Raw genomic sequence first — 23,227 nt, 5'->3', positions numbered from 1 at the left:
ATTATTGTGGCTTAACATATTTCTTAAATCAGCACTCAGTTACGTCTTCTTCAGTTCTTCTAAATCATATAAATTTCCTTAGTTTATGCTTTCAGCTTCTCAAAGTCTTCAATAATGTGAAAAAAAATAATTGTGCATAATATTTATTTCATAAAGCTAATACACATTTTATTTATTAGTTTTTCTTATCATTGTCAAATGAGTTATATGAAATACATTCAATATAATACATATTATTGAAAATTAAAAAAAAAAGTCAAAGTCAAGCTTTGAATATGATTCAACATGTCTACTCCAAACATCCCTAATCCTACTTATAATAGGCATAAAAATAAAACTGTCAGTTGTTGTAACTGTGAGAAGCCATTAAGTGAAAGAGAATGACAATTCTACCCATCCTTCTTTTCACTATTTCGTTCTTGTTCTACCATCAAATTTCTTCAGCAAACGATACCATAACACAATCTGAACCACTTCATGATGATGGTAGCACGATAACTTCCAAGAGTGGAACCTTTGAGCTGAGTTTCTTCAACCCAGGCAGTTCCACAAACCGTTACGTAGGAATATGGTACAAGAAGATTTCAGTTAGAAGAGTTGTTTGGGTCGCAAACCGCGACGATCCAATCAAAGACAACTCCGGCATACTTCGCATAAGCGAAGAGGGGAATCTTGTTCTTTTAGCAAAGAATCAGACGGTTGTTTGGTCAGCAAACTCGACGACGAAGGCGTCGAAGAATCCGGTTGCGCAGCTCTTGGACAGTGGAAATTTAGTAGTTAGAGATGATAATGATAATGAAGAGAGGTTGTTATGGCAGAGTTTTGATTATCCATGTGATACGTTGTTACCAGGAATGAAGCTTGGATATGACTTGAGAAGTGGTCTGGAAAGGAAGCTTACCGCTTGGAAGAACTGGGACGATCCATCCACTGGGAACCTTTCTTGGGCCATGGAGCTTACTAGCGACCCTGAATTGGTACTTTAATTTGCTATGTCCAGTTACTTTCATTTTCTTTAAAATCACTACTCCGTGAAATTATTTTATATGAAATTGATATTTAATAATTATTAGATAATTTGATAAATTGATTAAAATTATTATTTAATAATTTTTAATTATTAAATTTATATAAACATTCTTTTATATATAAATATTTTTTTTACTAAAATTTTAAGTATATGCTATTTTCGATAATACTGTAACTATTACATCCATATTTATCAAGAAATTTTGAGTGATGTAGTATATATAGTAGTATATTTTACATAGAAACAAAAGATGAAGTTTAAGTGACTAGTTAATATTTTACATAAGAACTTTATTTTCTAAATAAATAAATTGTATGTCATGTCTCTCCTTTTCTATTATTAGTCAACCCTTTTATTTATTAAAAAATTAAAGTAATACTATAAATAATAATTTATTAATAAATCGTGTTGGCTTCAATTTGAAAATACAAAATAATGGATGACAAAAAAAACAAAAAAGTAGTAAAGTGAAAAATAAATTCCTGAAAATTTAGGTTTTAGACAGATTAATGTTTAAAGAAAAAAAGTATTAAAAAAGTCTTTTAAAATAACAAATGTGGACAAGTATTTTTAAATTAAAATTTTTTATCTTAATTATAGGGACTAATTTGAAGGTAATGTCACTATAAAGAATATTATATTTTTTGACAAACAATCAACAACCAATTTTTTTGTCGATATTTTTCAACGGCTTATCGATATAATTTAAAAAATAATTAAAAATAAATATTAAAATTGATAGCCATGTCATCCATTATTTTAGTGACATTAAAATTGTCATCACATTGTCAACGAAGCAATGGATGAAAATAGCTTTTCTTTAAATATTTTGTATTATTAGTGGACGATGATTTAGATAAATATAAAATCTAAGTTTAATTATTTATCTTGTTTTGAATCTTTATGTTAAAATATTATTTATTATCTTGATAAATTTGTAAATTTTTTATCTAATATTTAGTATGAATTTTATTTCTATATTTAAAATTTTATTTGCCTCATTATCTAATATTTAGCATAAATTTTATTTGTATTAATTGTCTATTATTTTTAAATAAAAAAATTATGGCTATTAAAATCGACGGCAAGTCGTTGCTTTTTTAGTTATAGAAAAAAAAAGATGGCAATATTGTCACTTTTTTAATCTAATATAGACAAAGACCTTATGGATACTTCAATAATTAAATTGACAGCTAATTAATGTGTCAATTTTAATAAATTAAATATCGACAAATATGTCGTCGATTTTAGATAATATTATTAATAGCTAGAGTGTCATTTTTATTAAATATGTAAAATCTTAAATTCATATTATCAATAAAGTAATTGTCAATTTTATTGAAAATTTATCGATAATATGACAAGCCGTCAATTTTATTAGATATTTAAAAAATCGACACATTTAAAAGCGACTGCTTTTGCCGTCGATTTTACTATGGATTTTTAATATTATCGACGGCTTTACCGTCGATTTAACCGTCAATTTTAATGGTGTTTCTTATAATGTTGTTCACATCTATTATTTTAAAAATTTTATTAGTATTTTTTTTAGGGATTAATATGTCCGAAAAATAAATCCTTAAAATTTATTTATCACATTACTCTAAAAAATATTTATAAACCAACTCCAATTAAATATCTTTAATCATATTTTTCTCTTTACTCAAACTTTTTCGTAGTCTTCTCCATTTTCTCTGTTTTTTTTTCTCCTCCTTCCTTGACATCTCATCAATTTCTTCATTCTTTTTTTATATTTTTCTTTTCTTTCTCCTAACTCTTTTTCTCTTTCTTTACTTTCACCTTCTCTTTTTTATGTTTTTTAAATTTATTAAAAAGAAAAAAACTAAAAAAAATAAGAAGGAAAAAAGGCTTAAGAAACAAAAATAAACACAATTTTTTTACTAAAAAACAAATTTTCTTAAGATAAACTGTAACTATAATAATTAAGAAAAATACACTTCATATTATCTCACTCCAAAATATGATCGATAATTATGTGAAAAATGTGTAGGAAAGAATAATTTAAGGAGAATAATATATTAGAATAAGGTGATGTAATAATTTTTTTTCTTTATCGCTTTTTTGGTAATTTTTCTTTTTTCTTGGTGAAATACAAAAAAAATAATCAATTAAATGCAGAAATATGCTTACCATAAACACATAAATTTTGAAGAAAAACATATAAATATATTTTGAAGGTCAACACACGATTTTTTTTTATTTTAATTTGTCCATACTCAATAATTAAAGGATCTTCTAAACACCATTAATGAACCTATCTATAACACCAAACCAGGATGGAACGAGGAAGTAGTTATAGAAATTAGAAAATGCATACATGATTCATGCTTACATAATGTGAATGGTTTTTTGTTGAAATAGTTTTGGACTAACGAGTTATTAAACTAACTTAGACATAATTATTAAAAGAGTAATATTAGGGAGTCCAATTATTTCTAGTTAATATTAATTAATTTTTTAAAAATTATTTTATTCATATTAAATTCTTCTAAATTCTAAATAATAAAATCACATTTTAAATATTAAATTATAAATTTAAAAACAATTTGACTAATATTAACTAATTAAAAATTATTTTTTATACATTCTCATATTACTTCCTCATAAAGCACCTATCACACAACAAAAGTGTTCTAAAACTATACGTATATTTTAAGTAAAAATTCAGGTGCCGTTAATTTTATATAAAATTGATAACTGAAAGTTGTTAGATAAAAATTTAATCAAATTATTTAAATCATTTAATAATTCTCAACTATCAACTTCTTTTCACCTTTTATTTTATTCTCTAATTCTAACATGAAAAAGTTGGTAAAATAATAAAGAAAAAGTTAAATCAATTTTCAATTAAGATTACAGAACATACATTTCATGAAAGTTACGGCTTTACCATTTTACTAACTTGGTCGCTACATTGATCTAGATTCCTCTAAATGAAAGTTATGGTTGCAACTCAGGTGCTGTGGAAAGGGTCAGAGAAGTACCACAGGAGTGGACCTTGGGTGGGGCTTGGATTCAGTGGAGCACCCTTATGGAGAGGCACTCAACTCGTTATTCAAAACATGGTCAACACCACAAGTGAGGTCTACTACTCATACACTCTCATACAAGGCACTTCCATGATTACAATCACTCTTGTAAACCAAACCCTAAACGCTCGTCAACGAATCGTGTGGGTTCAAGAAGAGAACAAATGGAAGGCCTTCCAAACAGTGCCCGGAGATTCTTGCGATTATTGCAATACTTGCGGCCCATTCGGGTATTGCATTTCGAATCACTCACCGAATTGTGACTGTTTGGAAGGATTCGAACCCAAATCGCAACAGGGTTGGGATACACTCGATTACACACAGGGTTGCGTGCGGAGTGAGCCGTGGAGTTGTAAGGTGAAAGGTAAAGATGGGTTTCGGAAGATTTCTGGGTTGAAATTGCCGGATACTACGCATTCTTGGGTTGATAGAAATATGAAGCTTGAGGATTGTGAAGCCAAATGCATGGGGAATTGCTCTTGTACGGCTTATACGACGTTAAATGCGAGTGGTGGTAGTGGCTGTGTTATTTGGTACGGTGATCTTTTTGATCTCAGAGTTTCTGATGGAGGACAGGAATTGTATGTCAGAATGGCTCATACAGGTATACATCACTCTTTTACTCTACCTATTGTTATTAAATTAAGCGGTATCTAAAATAGATCTTTTTTTTATTTTTAAGAAAAAATTATGTTGATAGTATAAAGTAGATCGGAAACCTTGGGAGTAAATCATCTACAAGTTATTTTATTTATTTTAATATTTATAATTTTCTTTATTTAATATTTATAATTATATTTAATATTATTTAATTGAATTTGAATCCTCGAAAGTTTGAATTTTACTTTACAGAGTAAAGTGTGATCTTCTTAGATCTTTTTTATCTTTCACTCCTTATCTATCTTCCATCTCATCCACCCTCATGGTTGGGTGCTCTATCAATCTTCTTCTCACATGTCCAAACTACTTGAGACACGATTCTACCATCTTTTCCACAATAGGTGCTACTCCAACTCTCTCTCTCTCTTTTATATCTTTGTTCCTTATTTTATCCAATCGCGTATGACCACTCATCCATCTCAACATCTTCATCTCTGCCACACTTAACGTATGTTCATACTCTCCTTTAGCCGCCCAACACTCTGTACTATAAAGCATAGTCATCAGTCTGATAGCAGCGCGATAGAATTTACTTTTAAGTTTTAAAGACACTTTTTTGTCACATATAAAACCAGACGCACTCCGCCATTTTGACCAACCTGCTTGGATCCTATGATTTACATCTTGTTCAATCTCTCTATTATCTTGTATGATGCACCCAAGATACTTAAAACTTTTAACTTTTCGTAGGATGTTTTTCTAATCTTCACCTCTACATTAGGGTTTTCCCTTTGGCGGCCGAACTTACATTCTATATATTCCATCTTACTATGGCTTATGCGCAGACTTTACACTTCTAGAGCTTCTCTCTATAAATTCAACTTCTTACTTAGGTCTTTCCTTGACTCTCCTATAAGGAAGATATCATCGGCAAAAAGTATGTATCATGCCACAGGCTCTTGGATATGCTTTGTGAGTACTTCAAAGACTAATGTGAAAATGTATGAACTTAAGGATGATTTCTAGTATAATCTTATACCAATAAAAAATTTCTCTGTCATACCATCTTGAGTTTTCACACTAGTTGTACCTCCATCATATATGTTTTTAGTTGCACGAATATAATCCTTATTCTCTTCCTATCCAAAACCTTCCATAAGACTTTCATTGGCACCCTATCGTACGTTTTTTTTCAAATCAATAAACACCATATGTAGATCCTTTTTATTACTATGATACATTTTCATCATCCTTCTTAACAGGTATATTGCTTCAATAGTGGATCTGTCTGATATAAAACTAAATTAGTTCTTTATTACTTGTGTCCCTTGTCTCAGCCTCCGTTTTATCACCCTTTTTCATTACTTCAAGGTATATATGGCTCATAAGTTTGATCCCTCTACAGTTTCTACAATTTTTTTATATCCCTTTATTCTTGTAGATAGGTATTAAGGTGCTCTTTTTTCAAGTATCTGGCATCTTCTTTTATCTTAAAATCTCATTAAAAATTTTGGTTAACTAACTGATGCCTTTCTCTATAAGGCCCTTCCAAACTTCAATCGAATATTATCGGCTCCTATTGCCTTGCCATGTTCCATCCACTTTAGAATATCTTTTACCTCAAAGTCTCAAATCTTTCGATAGTAGTCGAAGTTTTGATCTTCTTCCCTCGTACATAACCGACCAAGGCTCGGAAGAGTCTTCTGTCCTTCATTAAATAACTCGTAGAAGTAGCTCTTCCACCTTTCATTGATCTTCTCCTCTTGAGTCAAAATCTCTCCATCCTTATCCTTTATGTACTTAACCTAATCTAAATCTTTCATTCTTCTTTCACGGTTCTTTACGATTCTATATATACCTTTTTCTCCTTCTTTCGTGCCTAAAGACTGGTAGAGACCTTCATATGCTCTTGTTCTTGCTTCACTTACAGTCACTTTTGTCTCTTTCTTAGTCGCTGTATATCTTTCCCAATTATCTGCATTGCAGCACAAAGATCACTCCTTAAAACATTTTTTTTTGTCTTTATCTTTTCTTGTACACTTGCATTCCACCACCAGAACTCATTGTCTCTTGCTCCTATCCCTTTATATTCACCAAAACTTTCTTTTGCTATTCTTCTAATAACTTCCGCCATCTCTCTCCACATCTCCTCCGCACTTTCGTTCGCATCCTACTTTGTCAATTTTAAAATATTTATTAATTAGTTTTATAAAGTCTGAAATTATACACTAATAAAAAGATATCTCTCCAATGATTGTGTGTTTCGAACATAACCTTCTTGCTAAATAACACATCCCTCGTTAAACTAAAAGATTATTTTACAAGTTTTTATCATAAATATATAACAATAATGTTAGAAAAAAATAGTTAGAACTTATTTTATTTAATACTTATTAATTATTATAATAATTAATAAATATTAAATAAAATAAATTTTGATTTTTTTGGATTAAACTTTTTTTTATCAAATATTTTCGTGTTTAATGCAGATTCCAAAAAGAAGACTATCGTCTTAGCACTTTCTATCACACTTCCAATAGTACTCTGTGCGCTACTTCTAATCTTCTTCGTTTATTATAGAATCCGAAAAAAACGTCAAGGTAAGCTTTTCTTTAATTTGTTTTCTTTTTAATATATTTGTTTAATTAATTAATATATACAATCTATCATATCCATACCTAGTTGAACATTTTGAATAACGTAGAGCTCACATAATCTTGATTTTCCTTGATGATGATTCTTTTATACAGAGAAAACCATGCCAGAAGAAAATAAAGAGGAAAGAACACAAGAAGATTTAGAGCTTCCCATCTATGACCTTGATACAATAATGAAGGCCACTAATAACTTCTCAATCGACAATAAAATTGGAGAAGGAGGATATGGCCCAGTATACAAGGTAAATACGAAAAAAGATTATTAGGAGTCCTAACTCATCCAATAGTAAAAATTAGAGACTCATATGCAATTGTTATAATGTAAAGTTGATAACCGAAAATCATTAAATGAATTGATATGTTTAACTAAATTATCATCTAATAGTTGTCGACTATCAGCTCACATGAAGCCAAACTAGATGTAACCTTTTACCATTGTAAAATATAAGGCATGAATAATTTTATAAAAATTAATTAGCTTCCAATCTTGCTTGTATATGAAAATACAGGGTACACTTGCAACTGGACAAGAAATTGCAGTTAAACGACTTTCAGGAAGTTCTACACAAGGAATGATTGAATTTAAGAATGAAGTAATACTGTGTGCTAAACTTCAACATCGGAATCTTGTCAGGGTTCTTGGATGTTGCATTGAAGGAGATGAGAAAATGCTAGTTTATGAATACATGTCTAACAATAGTCTAGACTTGTTTCTTTTTGGTTAGTGCACATATATATTTAATTTCTTTTCAAAACCTAAACTTCTTTATTTTATAGTTCCTTCTAGTGTTCTGTCCCGTTATCTTTCACCAAAGAACTAACATCAATGATGGACAATCATATATCAGATCCAACTCAAAGCAAACTTTTGGATTGGAGCAAGCGCTTTGACATCATTTGCGCAGTTGCTCGAGGGCTTCTCTACCTTCATCAAGATTCCAGATTAAGAATTATACACAGAGATCTTAAAGCAAGTAATATTTTATTAGACCAGAATATGAATGCAAAGATTTCGGACTTTGGCATGGCAAGATTGCGCAGGGGAGATCAAGATGAAGGGAATACGAATAGAATTGTTGGAACATAGTACGTTCTTTGATTATATAATTTTCTCTATTATGCAATGATTGAAAATCAAACTAATCATGTTGTTATTGTTTTTAGTGGTTATATGGCTCCAGAATATGCTATTGATGGCTTGTTCTCCACAAAATCGGATGTATTTAGCTTTGGTATACTACTGCTAGAGATTATAAGTGGAAAGAAAAATAAAGGACTTACCTATTCTAGCAATACTTATAATCTCATGGCACATGTAAGTCAATTAATTAGCCATTTTAATTTCCATTATTATAATTATGAAGTTGATGTAAGTAACAACTGATTGAATTGTGTTATTACAGGCATGGCGGTTGTGGAATGAAGGCAACTTAAACGAATTGATTGATGAATGTTTAAGGGATTCATCATCATTTATTATTCCAACAGAAATGTTTCGTTGCATTCATATTGGTCTTTTATGTTTGCAACGGCATCCGGATGATAGGCCAACAATTACATCGGTGGTTAAGATGTTGAACAATGAGAACACACTGCCACAACCAAAGGAACCTGGTTTCTTGATACATGAAGTATCTACCGATCGTGAAAGAAGGGATACTACTTCTTCCATAAATGAAGTATCTGTCTCATTGTTGAAACCTAGATGAACATATTCATCAACGTTCTTCTAAGGCATATTATGGACATGTTTTAGTAGCTGAGTTGTTAGTACATTAGCACTTTCAAACACATATTTTTGTTTGATCTTCTTAGGATTGTTATATATATTTGTTGCCAATATATACCACTTACTTGATAATTCTGAGTGTTATTCTATTCAGCTATTTAATGTTGTTTAGCAAATTATATCTATATTGTACTGTGCCGTATGCATTGGCCGAGCTTCTTTGTGATAATGGGAGGTCATAGACTCATAACTTCTACCTATGTGTATTAAGTTGTAAAATGGTCCTTTTTTTTTTTCTTTGGTGGTTATATAGTAATTTTGACATTTTGTAAATCATTCTTCATTGAATATATTTATCTTTCCTTTTCTTTAAATACCATCAAAGATCCATTTTTCTATTTTTATTTATTTCTATATTTATTTTGAATTTAGATATTCTAAAATAAATAAATTAGTAAAATAATAAATTGAAGAGATTAATCACTATTGAATTTATAATTTTCAATCCATGTGAACGTAGTTATTTTAATTTAAGCGAGACTAACCGATTACTTTATCACTATATTACTTCACTTTAAAAGATTTTAATTTCTTAATTTCATATTATAATTATGAACAATATTTCTTAAGTTGATATTTAGAAGCACAAACTAATTATTTTAAACTATAATGATTTTACTTAAAGAAATCTAACTATGAAATACCAAATAATATAAACAAATAATTTCAAACTGTTTTAGTAATTTTAATATTTTATAATAATGCAAACGATTTTTCAACTAAAGTATAAAATAAATAAACTAATTTCACATGATTTATTAAATAAGAAGCAATTATAAACTTATAAATGTTTATTAAACCACCAATTTCGCCTCCCGAGTTATCATGAGGCTAGCAAAAATGACTATTATTTTTTCACTATAAAAAAATATTGAATACTGTTAGATTTATTGACGGAATAACAAAAATAATTTATCAATAAAATGTTTATCGATAAATTTATCGTCTAAAACAATTTGATGGTATAACCGTCAGCAGTAATCATTACCATTGGATTTTAAAATTCAACAGTAATTATTGACGAATTCTGCGATAAATTCTTTGCCCAAATTCTATTTGATTACTGGTGAAACTTTTTTGTTGGTAATTTTGGCGCCACACTATTTTGTTTCTCACCTAATTACTGTCGGATTTCTCTCTCAATAAAATCATGGTAAATTCAATTTTTTGTTTTTTTAATACAATTAGTAGTCAAATTTTATTTTTTTATTTTATCAAATATCAAGTCTACGAATAAAATAAAAAGTCAAATAAATAAAATACATAATAAAATAGTTTATAACAAAATCTTAATCATTACGGATCCTGATAGTCGTCGTCATCATTTCTCTGGTCCTACTGAGGCAGTAGACTAGGCGGTGATGTTGGTGCCCCTCCAGCAGGGCCGCTACTAGCAGCAGCGTCGTTACCATTAGCATTATGCATCTACTCTTGGTACGCCGCCATATGTTACTCCATCTGCTGAAACCGCTCCAGCTCCTGCCTAAGCTCTAGCCTGAGGGAATCTGTGCCTGACACGCATCCAAGGATCTCGTTATACCTCTCATCAGACTGCTACAACCATTGAGCCTGTTGGTGAAGGTTTTAGGTGAGATTCTGCACCAGCTCCCTCAAATCAACGCTGTCCTCAGGATTGACAGCGTGGCTGGTCGTAGAGGCAGATAAAGTCCTCGATGTAGAGGTACGGAGGTTGTTGGTGAAAAACGATTCCAACTAGTAGATGCAATTCTTACTCGTAGATGCGATTCTTGTGCAGCTCAGATGCAGTCTCGCACCAAACTATTTTAGGATCGACGACTGCATCAGCGGGATTGCTGTCGTCCTTTTCAATAGGTTGGGATTGCTGGGTTGCAACTTCTAGTCTCTGTGTGTAGCCTCCTGCATAACACATGTTATGATTATGATAACAATTAATTGAAATTTTTACGTCAAATGATGTTTACTCACATAATGATTCGCAAACTACTGATCAGCAAATCTCTCCTTATTTTCTTTTAAAGTGTGAGTTTACTTGAAGGTTTTCGCCATCGTAGCATCACGATCCAACGACTTAGACTACATATGTTGAAACAATATGTGAAATAAAGTAATAATGACATTAAATGTCAAAGACAAAATGAACTTAATAACAAAATAAAACAAATTACATACCAGTCTGACATTTGTTTTCAAGAAAGTTGCTAAGCCACTGGTATACTTCGACGACCTGACCGATGCCCTATTAGCTCCATTTGTGAGACAACGATGCCTGAATCCCTCATCAGTCTCCCACTGGAAGTATAGTGCCTTCTTAATATCTGGGCAGAGCAAAATAGTGAGGTCACCGCACTTTTCACATACGTCCTCCATCATCTGCTGAAGCCGCCTAACCATCTGATGATCAAAGATCTTCCTAATCATGGTATCACGAGTTTTGTCCCATATAATTTTTTCTTGCACAAAGAACATGTAGGACTAGTTAATCAAAATTAAATACACAACTAAACAAAATATAAGATATAAACTAGCTAAGGTTTGAATCAAATTGAGTTTTTACCGCCCACTTCTAAAACTATCCCTCTTTGGTCTCGGTAGGAATTTTCTTTTTGTTCGACCATGAGTGGTCGTACATCAGTTTGATGACATTGGTACCCTCCTGTGTACATGCATTGTTATTTGGCACAAACCTATCAATAAAAAACTTAATATTAGTAGTTTAAATCAAATTTGAAGTAATCTATAAACCTTGCAAGTATATTTAGATTTTTTAGAAATTTTGGCAAAGTTTCATCTATAATTAAAAGGTGCAAAAAATTATTTTCACATATAATTCATTTAAACAATTCACAAACTAACCAATATGGTATTATATCTCTTAAGCAGCAACATCCATCAACAATCATGAATTCTCAAACACTTTTAGACAGTTCAATTCTACTATCCTAAATCAAACCTATCTTGAGAATCTAAATCCACTAAAATCAGAAATCGAATATAACTAAATTAAACTAACTAACTAAAATGAAAAATTTAAGATTAGCAACCACATATGTTGAATAAGAATATCAAAACAGTTTGCATTTAAAAGACTGAAAATAGTACTCACACTGTCAAACCATTAGGTCAAATCATCATTCGTATAATAGAAGGTGATGGAGGGGCATTTGACAGGGATCCGTGACAGGATTCCAACACAGCTATGTCTGTCGCTGGATGTGGCATCATCGTCAAAATAGTGGGTTGCTGAGAAGATGGAGGTGGTAAAAGAGTCCACTTTGGTGAAGCAACCAGACAACTTCTTGGTGGCGGGGGTCACACAGCAGAAGGAGCCATATAGTTGGGGTTCCGGACCATGATGAACGACTGATCCTGTGCACCCATTGTTTGAGACGTCCCAGGGGTAGTCAGAGTAGAGGACGATGACTGAGAAGTCCCAAGAGTACCAGTAGACATCCTCCCTCTACCACTACCATGAGGCCAATTTGTGACACTTCTGCCAGTCGTCATGTCTACAAAGAGCAAACTAGCAAACACATATGTCAAAAAAGTATTATAATAGAAAAAATATGTCACAATCTACAACTTAAAGAAACACATAGGTGCTATGCAACTTAGTAAGAGAAACATATTAATTGAAATCAAGTACATAACAAGCATAGTTCAATATAACTTGAAAATTTTTCAAAAAGATGTTAACAGGACAATCCTCAATCCAACTTCACAATTTTAACATATGCCAGATCAATTACCTAAACTATGCGAAATACCAACATTTAAATAATTTAGGTTTTAGTATGTCCACAAGGCATAAGTGCATAAACTTGATAATCAAAGCAATAATCAGTATGAACAAGTATCACCAAATAACAAGCAATAATCAATATTAACAAGCATCACCAAGTAAGAAGCAATAATCAATATGAACATTCAACACAATCAAGCATTTAATAGTTCCAGCAGTATATTCATCAGAACTTAACAAATTTCAAACTCCTCCAATAGTCTCAGAACCTAGTAACTTATTCTAATCTTATCTTAACCACCTAAATCCACTAAAACAAAAAATAACTCTAACTAAGATAACTAACTAAAAATCAAATTAATGAAACTAAAGCTAACCAAAACCGAATTGATAAAGAGATTTGATTAGGAACCTGGATTGCAGAAAAAGAAAGGAAACAAAGCTTGGGTAAGAAGTTACAGTGGTTGCTGGAGTTGTGTCGAAGCTCGCCTAAAGGAGAGATGGACGACGAGAGGGGGCTGTCGGAATAGAGGGTGGCCAGAGATGTCGCTAAGGGAGATACGAGAAGGTGAGAGATGAGAGGGCAGAGTTGCCATGTTTGTGGTCAATGACAAGGATAGTGATCATTGACTCTCAACCCTTTCCAAGATCTTTTTAGAATTTGAGTTTGTTTTTCTTTCCTAGTTAATTACCTTATTTGCTCTTAGTTTTAATTTCTTTGCGATTTAGATATCGCGTTGCTTTTTTAATTTTTTACTATTTATATTTCTCGTTTATTTCACTCAAAACCCCGATATTTTCCATAGCCAATGATATGTACCCAATCGTGATTCCAAAGGAGAACGACCTGAGATTAAACTTTCAGTATTTGATTTGAATTGTGACATTCTAAACTAAACTTTAAAGAGCATTGAATTTTGGTTTAGAATTACAACAAAATTGAGCTTTCAAACTTGTGAATTTCCTAAACTAGTAATTAGCCCTCGTTCACCCTTTCTTCTTCTTCTCCAGTCAAGTTCTCTCTCTCTCTCTCTCTCTTTTCTCCTTTGTTTTGCTGCCTCCTATCCATAGCTCTTTCTTTCTTTGCTTCATGTCTTGCTTTGAATTCTCTCTCGTTCGAGGCTTCCATATGCATTGTTAATGGATTGTTGCAAAAAAGGAGAAACAGTGATAAAGAGGCTAGAAAAGGCTTTTGCGGTAGAATTTTGGAGTTAATGGTATTAAATTGAGAATTTTAGAAATCTAAAAAATTGGAAATTTTGGTGGATGTGATGTTTTGAGTCAATGTTTCTTGTGATAACAAACATATTCTAATATACTTATTTTTTTATGAGTATTGTAGGTATTAATGAATTGGCAATCAAAGATCACAATCAAGTAATTCATAATTCAAGCAAAAATAACACATGATTGATTCTTTATAAGCAAGAATCAATTCATATATGGAGAGAAAGCTCCTACACATTGGATGGAACCAAAGAAGGAATGATTTTTTCTTCGATGCCAACAGCTACAACTATATTAATGTGCAAACGACTAGCTTGATCAAATTAGGAATGATTCTAACATTGAAGAAACCAATAAAAAGGCAATTATTTTCGTGCATATTAAAGATCAGACAAATAGTCCATGTTTTTCTTATTTTTGAGTGTGTTCTTATTTTCTTTTGTCTAAATTCAAGCTTACTTTGAGAGATACAAAAGATAAAGAGAGTAGTACATATAAAAGCCATTTAACCTTTGTTTGAATGTTTTGATTTCGAAAGTGTTCTAGATTAGAGTACACTTGATTTTCCTTAACTAGTTTGGGTAGCATCTAAGTAATTTATTAAGTTTAGGATAGTTTTAGTAATTTAGAAGAATATGAGTCTCTTGGAATTAATGTTTGTAATTAATCTTGATTATAGTGAAAATTCTACCATTATTATGGTAGAGACTAAACGTAGATCATATTACACTAAGTGGCCGAAACAGGATATATCGTGATCTCACTACTCTTTTTTTTCTTTTTTTCTACCATTTTAATTATATTCAGCTATAACGAGATAAAATTAAAAATAATATACTAAAACTAAAATTCTTTGTAACTTGTTTATTCAAGTTTAAAAAGTAATTTTTTTATTCAACTCTTCCACCTTAATTCACTTGGAAACCTTCATGATAAGAGGGAGAAATTGGATGAGGGTGGTGGAAAGCAAGAGAGAGGCTGCACGGTGAACATGAAGAAGGAAATTGGATGAAACGGCATTTTATAGCATTTTTAAATACATAAGGGGTATTTTTATTATTAATAAAAGTAAAAATTATTCTTGTCAGTTGAATGGCTAGTTTACTCTTCTAAAATATACTCCAATTGTACAAATAGAATAAGTGTATCACAACACATCAAAAAAAGATGTTAGATTTTAAGTTGATTATTTTATATTTTTTATTGATCTTCAATAGTTTTTAAAAAATTGGTTTGGACAAATAAAAATTTCTATTTATTATAATTTTTAATGCCCATTATGTTGATTATAATTTATTAACTTCTTTTAAATCTATTATAATCCTATAATTATGAATTTATAATGATCGAAAAATAAAAAAATAATACATTTGATTTTAATATAAGTATTTTTACATAATTTACATACTTAATTATATAATCGGCCTTGTCAAAACTTTTTTAAAGATCCGCCACTATTTTCAGTCTTCACCATAACAAATGTCATTTCAATGATTAAGCCGATACAATATATATCTTATAAAAAATATAAATAATATAATTTTACCTAAATTGACACAAATATCATTTCATCTTAATTAATTACATATCACTCCTCCTTAAAGGAAAATCAAAGCTTTAATTCGGAATCAGTCATCTGTGATTCTGTCATGTGAATTATTGTTCACTTGCTAAAGCTTTGGTGCATGATAATAACTTCAAGTAGCTATATATAGTTTTTTGTTCTAATCATGGCCAATGCATATATGGAAAAAGCTTTGGACCAAAATCTTATAAAATATAGAGTATCTTTTATATTACCTACTGTTAATAAAGAAAGACTAGTATTTGGCTCTTTCTTGTATGAAGGTAGGTTTCAAGGGTATGTAATTATCTGTTTTATTTTATCTAGGCCCTAAAGTCCAAGATTCCATCAATTTGCTTAATAATTTGCCTAAAAGTCTAGATTATTCCACCCAAGAAACGGAGAGAAGGAGAGAGAGAGAGAAAGTGAAAGAGACTTCAATAAGCTTTATAGTTTACATACATAATGATCTTTCGGCAGAAAAATCACATTGACATAAATGCTTGTTAGACTTTCTGCATCATCATTATTGAAAAAGAAAGTGCTGTTATATATCGATACCCTAATTTGACATTCAACTCATGGATCTTCTTGCTAACATTCACAAAGGTATCAGAAAATTAAAAGGTGAATTATATGATAAAGATGTAAGTTTATAAATTTTTTTTTTATGGGATGAAATAGTATTTGAAAAGATTAGGAGCTATATTTTAAATAACAATAATATAATAAAAAATAATTACAAAAAAAATTTATATTCTCTTTATATAATTTTAATCTGTATAGTAAAGTGTTCCAAACTAAAAATATACATATCAAAATTTAGATATTTGATTTTAAAAATTATATTTTTAAACACTAAAATAAGCAACTGATAGAAAATACAGACTAAAATATAAAATATATATAAAAAGTAAATTAAACAACACATATATTTATATACAAATTATAATAATTAATTTTAGTAACTCATTTTAATGAATATATAATATTTTTTATTCTCAACATAAAAATTAGATTTACATTATAAATAATCAAATTTTATAAATAACATGATTAAACTAAATATATAATCATCATAATCAAATAAATTTATAATTATAATGAAATTCCATAACCATATATAATTAAATCATATTCACGGTAATAAAAATGAATATGTACTGTATACATACAATAAGACTTTTCATATTAATTCCTATTTAATTTTTTTATTATAGATTTTTTAAATTAATTACAAAAATATCACCTTATTTTATTACTTCACTCCCTTGTTTTTATGATTTTCTAAAAGAATAAAAATAAAAATATTTGTAATGTTCTATTATTTTTATATAAAATCAATACTACCATGTTATATAATCAGAAAAGTCAGCTACAAAATCAGCTACTCGCATAAAATACATATTAAAAATAAATTAAATAAAATATATATTTATACAAAAATCCAATATAACTAATTTGATGGCTAATATGTATACATAACATTTTTGAAACCCATAAACAAAAAGAAAAACAAGTGCATTTTTGTAATTAAATTCAAAACCAAGAAATCGAAACAAAAAAAATATTTTCCGAAACCAAAACCTTCTGTTCTTGGAATTCCAATCGACACAATTAAGAGACCCTCCACTCTTCCCTCAAGTTTATAATTAAGGAAAAAAGAAAAAGAAGGGACGACTGTAATGATAATGGGAAGAAATATATGCAGGATCATTAGGAGGTCCATGATTATTAGCAGAATAAGGAGCACAAAGGTGGAAGATCCCAAATAGGTTCGTTATTAGATTCCTGAAGAGTTTCCATGTACTCGTGAACTCCATTAATGGCATAAAGTGAAGCTGAAATTTGTCTTTCAACCTTCATTCTTTCAAATTCCAGAAGCTCCATGTCAGTTGGGCCGCCAGTAATAAGCCCGTCGATCTTGGACGCGTCCAGTAAATGATTAGCAAACGGAAGGCGGTCGAATATGGGTCCGAAATCCGACCAGAAACTATTAGTTTGTTGTGGATTCATCTCGCAGCTGCTCAAGTCCGGTTTATAAGCATCATCACGCACTACTTGTGGAACAGAGTTCTCAATTTTATCATTGTTTGTTGAACTTGAGCTAGTACTACCAAGGATTCTTGGGGCGCAAGAAACAACATTATTTTCTTGTTTTTTGATGCCTTTTTTGTCGTTGAGAAGGTTCCTGATGCGTGAAGCCAGGGGAGAATCCGTGGAGACATGAGTGATGAAGTTAGTTCGAGTGTTTGATCCGCGGAGGAGGCAGGCGGCTTCGTCGTAGGCTCTGGCCGCCTCTTCAGCCGTCTCGAAGGTTCCGAGCCACATTCTTATCTTTTGTGTTGTGTCCTTGATCTCTGCCACCCATCTCCCTGAAGGCCTCTGCCTCACTCCAACAAATTTGTTTGTAGTGTTGTTGTTGTTGGTTTTGCTTCTTCCTTTGAATTTGTTTCCTTTGGTGATCCCAATTCCTGGATTCTTCTTGTCACTTTTGTTATTATGCTCAAGATTTGGTTGCTGGAAATGAATTTCCATCGGGAACATAGTATCTGGGGAGTATAGGGTTTAGGATTATTCCTTAATGTTTGTGTTGTTGTTGGCAAGCATTTGGGGTTTATATATATATGTATGAAAAAGTTGCTAAGCGTTTTGAATAAGTTATTACATGCATGTTGTATTTAAATTTGGTAATTGTTAATTTGTTGAAAGAATATTAGTATAAGTTTTTTGTGATGCAGACAAGTTAACCTTCAAAATTTCAAGAATTAATGACGCTGCCTCTTATAGTTGTCTTTTCTGGGCATAGCATTACTGAAAGAGTCAAGCTTTGGCTGTATACATCAAAAAGAGAATCAATTGATGTAATTTTTTTTTAAGAATATTTACTGCGGATACAATGACTAATTAACCAATAAATCTTTTTTGGTAAACAGTCCATTATTTATTAAACTTTACAAGTGAGTAAGTATGGTTTTGAAATGGTCTAGAATTGATACTAAATCACAAAGAATAGCGCGTGCATCAAATCCCAAAAGTAGAATGGTGTCGTCCTCTTTCTAGAAACGGTTACACAGCTCAAAATGCAGTGAATAAGAAATCTTACAATGTCTCAAATTACATCCCAAAATCTCCCACTTCCTTTGTACAGTATTAAACCCCACATGTAGAATCACACCCTTTCAACCCTCCCTAATGTACTACCCCATTTAACCTAAAGTTAGACGTGTCAAATTAACAAGCGAACAAATTCAAACTGACTCGTCACGAAATCGAATAGCAAATCAAAATTCATTTGTCAACTTTTTTTTTCTGTCAAAAAATTAATTCATAATTTTAACAATCTTATTTACTCGATATTCATACAAATATAAATAATTAATTAATAAAAAAATATTTTATATACCAAAAGAGACTTTATTAAACTAAAAAGAAAAAAAAAAAGTCAAACAAACTAACTCGTATCCTTTCTATTCGAACTCATTTAACTCACAAGTTATATGAGTCAAGCTAAATTGACGTGCTTCTAAAACAAGTCCAAGTCAACTTGCGAGTTACCGCTGGTTTTGACAATTCTACAAAAAAAAATCACATCTCATTTTATTTTTAAAAATTATTTATAATAATATATTATTTTAAAATTTTAAAATTTAATTCCCATTTAATTTATGGTCAAAATTTAAAAGTTTTATTCTCATGCAAAAAGTGGGTATTTGATATTCTTTTGTCCAGGGAATAAGGATTAACATATATAATTATCATCATTATTTTCAATTATTATATTTCTTACTGAGGAGCTCTTATTTTTATTGATATTGAGGATATCTTAGAAATTAAGAATCTAATTCTGAAAATATGTATAATAATAAAAAAACATTTTTGAAAGTATTAAAATCAATTTTCAACAACTATTTTAGTACGTACTGAATAAACACATTTTTTTACAATACCCTAATAAATATAATATTTCCATGTATGATATTTTTAGATACATTCTTTAAAATATATTTTTTTAACATTAAAACAAACGCCTATTTAACGTCTCCAATTGATAATAACATGACCTAATGATATAGTACACATAATACAATACAATGTCTCTAAAATAGTGCCACTACTAGAGAATTTGAGAAAGAATCTATATATTTTTAATTTTTGGTAATAATCAAACTATCAAAGAGAAACTGTTGGAATTGGTAACCCTATATCTACAAATCTACAAATAGATATATATAGAGATCATAAAATAATCCATTTTGGTCAATGTCCAAATTGGCATATGATCCCAAGACCACGCCAAGGAACATGGAATCACCACCACCATCACCATGACACAACCAACGATGGAAAAACAATAAAAACAAAAAACTAGGCTTGGATAGAATTGAAGGTAGCCATGTCTTTGTCCTCAGAACACACTTTTAGCTAAGTCAAATTAAATAGTTGAAAGGTTTTCATTGAGACATGAATGACTGCCACTTGGAAGCTCCAAAATGAGCCTTCACAAGCTCCCATAAACTAAGAGACTATTGCCATGCTTGGCACTAACATACATCAAGTCAATGATCATCTAACCTATCTGTCTACACATAATAATATATAGAAAAATCATCGTGGTGCTCAAAAAATATTGCTAACTTGTCGTCCTAATGTATTGTTGAGTTTGGAAAGTAATAAAATTTATTTTGACGATAATAAATATATAAAAGTTGAGTTTAAAAATTTAAAAGTATGTATAATAAGTGTATTATTTCTGCATACTAAACTTAGTATTTTGATAATAAAAATAGCCCATTTTAGTAATTTATATGTAGAATAATTTTTGGCTTAATAAATATAGATCAGGTTTTTCAATAGAAAATAAGGCAAATGAGGTCCCAACATAATTAAATATTGCTAGTACTTCCAGTTCCTGCACTAGATTGGATAGATGAAAAAAAAAGTGAGTATTTCATCTTTGACACCAAATCATTTACATCAAAATATGATAAAAGAAAAGATTAAAATTTGAGACAAACAAAAAAATTTAATGGTGCTGAATTGGATAATAGAATCAAGGATAAGATGTTATGAACAAAAAGATTAAAAAAAAAAAGGAACAATAAAGTTAGCAAGGATAACACACTACTACTACTCATGATTTTCTGCCACTGCAATATTATTCCTTTGCATTTTTGCACCATCACTACTTCTGATGTAATACTCTGGTTTTAGGAGAAGAATGCAAGCACAACACTATCTTTTATGCTCAGAAATTATTACTCAGAACAGTTTTAACTTTCGGAAGTAATGCACTTGTATAAAAGGGGTATTTGGCCAAAAATTGAAGGTAAAAAGTGAGAATACTAATTTTGAATTTTTTATTGTATTTTTATTACATTCATCTTCTCCTTCATCTCGGTTCATTAAATATGTTACTTTTCTAATTAGAACATATATATTCAACGGCTAGTGGGGGCAAATGTCCCAATGAAATTTTAAAAATTACTGAGTGATTTTCAATATGAAAGGTTAGTTGCCCCCACTGCAACATTAATTTTGACCCCACTACTCTTTAAATCCTTAACTCTTCTCATTCTCCCCCTTTTCAATTTTTTTTGTGTGCTCTCTAGCCCACTATCATTGCTCACTTGCCTCGTGTCACTGTCGCTGTGTTGCCGACATTACTGACTTACTATCCACTACAAAAAAAAATGTTAAGTACTGTCAGATTTAGTGTCATAGAGTAACAGCGGATTTATCGTCAGATTTACCATCGGTAACGACATCGAATTCATAAGGTTATATAATTATCAGCGGATTTAAGTTTCCGACAGTAACTTCGCTGGCAATATTTGGAAGGAAACGACAAAAATAAGTTGGCGCGTCCTTTAGCGTCGGATTTATCCTCGAAAAAATCCGATGGTAAATCAACTTAGTGAAATAATGCGTTTTGGTGACCTCCAATGGTTTACTGTCAGATTTTTCCGATGATAAATTCGACGGTACCTGGGACGTAAATTAAAAGCGCGAACCCTCTTCCCTTCATTCGAATTTCACTATCTCTCTTACTTCTTCCACTCTGCCCATCACCACTATCTGCCACCGCCAATACCACCACCATCACATCCCCCTCTCTGTTGCCGTCAACTCACCGCCAACCCTTCCCTTCTTCTTCTTCTGCCCTCTTCTCCTTTCTCCTCATAGCACAACACCACTCTCCATCTTCTCTCCTTGCCATTTCACCATTTTCTCTTCTCCCTTCTCGGAACCACCTCACCACAGAGCCACCGTCATCGCGCCGCCACTGCTCAGCTTTGCCACGAGTCTAGCCTTCAGCGCCGCCACTGTGCAGCTTTGCCCATGTCCCAGTCTCTCGGCGAGTTCCACATCCTTCAGCGCTGTTACAACCCCTCTCTTCCCTCTCCTCTGTTTCATTTGTTGCCCTGCATCACAAGTTTTTTATTAAACTCTATTTTTTAAATTCTGTTTAGTTAGTATTGATTCATTAGTTTGGTTTTAGTTAGTTTAGTTAAATTTAATTTTCCGTTTTAGTGAATTTTAGGTTATTAAGATAGGTTAGGTGTAAATTACTTGGTTCTGAGATTGCTAAAAGTAGTTGGATTGTCTGATTATGTTGATTCGCTATGTTGACTGATTTCACTAAGATATGATTATTTGAATTGCTAGATTCTGCTTGATTGCTGCTTGTTTTGCATTAAACTGTTGCTGGTGTGCTTGTTGATTTGGAATTAGGATTGTATATTGATTCTTGGTATTGATTTTTTCTTGTTTGATATTTTGTCACACCAAGTGTTCGATAATATGCCTCAGAGAGTTCTAAATGAAAATTTGGTTCAATCTTTAAAAATCAGTTCTTACTTTTACATGGTTAGTGTTATTATGCATTGATGTGAATGTGAGTGTTTCTAATTTACCAAGTTTAGTTTGATATGATGGATTGCTCGAGATGTTATTCCTCATTAATTGATCTTTGAGTATATATGTTATGTACAATTGTCATAATTGAGTTATTTGAAAATTGAATTTCAATCACAACATCACATATTCTAAAACTCTTCTTTTGCATAATCCATAACACTACATCAATTTTTGATTGGCCTAAGTGATTATTGGGCTTCTTATTGTTTGTTTTCTTATTTTTAACTCGCAAATATTTTGAAATCATCTTAGACGTACTAATTGAGTTGAATTTGAATTTTGAAAAGTGTTTGGATATCAAATGTTGAACTTAATATTGTGATATTAGTTACAAGAATTACATTAGTATTATTATAATTTATTTTTTATTTGTTATTTTGAATTTCTGTTAATTGGAATGCTATTTGCAGACGTGACTTCAGGTAGAGGTGTTGCGGATCAGGCTACTGGTCGTGGTCGTGGTCGTGATAGAGGGAGGGTTTCCTCTTGTACCCATGGGAATTCTGGATCCTCTCCCTCTACTGCGACTACCTCAGTGACGTCATAGGTTGTGGGTTTATCGGACCAACCGTTTATCATGGTCCTTAACCCCAACTACGTCCCTCTATCTACAGCGACAACACCACCTCCAACCGCTCAGCAGCCTAATGCCACACCGACGCCGCCTC

At 31.1% G+C, this 23,227-nt stretch overlaps 2 protein-coding genes across 2 annotated transcripts; one reads left to right on the top strand and one right to left on the bottom strand.

Annotated features, from left to right (window-relative positions):
- Nucleotides 1–340: 340 nt before the first annotated feature.
- Nucleotides 341–9,464, top strand: LOC107494450 (G-type lectin S-receptor-like serine/threonine-protein kinase At4g27290). The gene is made up of 8 exons (XM_016115484.3): nucleotides 341–977; nucleotides 4,009–4,684; nucleotides 7,170–7,280; nucleotides 7,431–7,579; nucleotides 7,847–8,057; nucleotides 8,186–8,423; nucleotides 8,502–8,652; nucleotides 8,741–9,464. The coding sequence occupies exons 1-8, from the start codon at nucleotides 381–383 to the stop codon at nucleotides 9,044–9,046; spliced, it is 2,439 nt and encodes an 812-aa protein (XP_015970970.1). The 5' UTR covers nucleotides 341–380; the 3' UTR covers nucleotides 9,047–9,464.
- Nucleotides 9,465–17,039: 7,575 nt separating this feature from the next.
- Nucleotides 17,040–18,244, bottom strand: LOC107494435 (ethylene-responsive transcription factor ERN1). Its single transcript, XM_016115472.3, has one exon. It carries the CDS (start codon nucleotides 18,183–18,185, stop codon nucleotides 17,373–17,375), a length of 813 nt encoding a protein of 270 aa, XP_015970958.1. The 5' UTR covers nucleotides 18,186–18,244; the 3' UTR covers nucleotides 17,040–17,372.
- Between the last annotated feature and the right edge of the window lie 4,983 nt (nucleotides 18,245–23,227).

Source organism: Arachis duranensis, chromosome 6, assembly GCF_000817695.3.
Source record: "Arachis duranensis cultivar V14167 chromosome 6, aradu.V14167.gnm2.J7QH, whole genome shotgun sequence".
In the NCBI taxonomy this organism is placed as follows: Eukaryota; Viridiplantae; Streptophyta; class Magnoliopsida; order Fabales; family Fabaceae; genus Arachis; species Arachis duranensis.
This window is presented reverse-complemented; position numbering and strand designations above follow the sequence as displayed.

Coding starts and splice junctions, on each gene's coding strand:
- LOC107494450 (XM_016115484.3), top strand. CDS start 381: ATGACAATTCTACCCATCCTTCTTTTCACTATTTCGTTCTTGTTCTAC. Junction 978..4,008: donor TTACTAGCGACCCTGAATTG/GTACTTTAATTT, acceptor GTTGCAACTCAG/GTGCTGTGGAAAGGGTCAGA. Junction 8,058..8,185: donor TCTAGACTTGTTTCTTTTTG/GTTAGTGCACAT, acceptor ATCATATATCAG/ATCCAACTCAAAGCAAACTT.
- LOC107494435 (XM_016115472.3), bottom strand. CDS start 18,185: ATGTTCCCGATGGAAATTCATTTCCAGCAACCAAATCTTGAGCATAAT.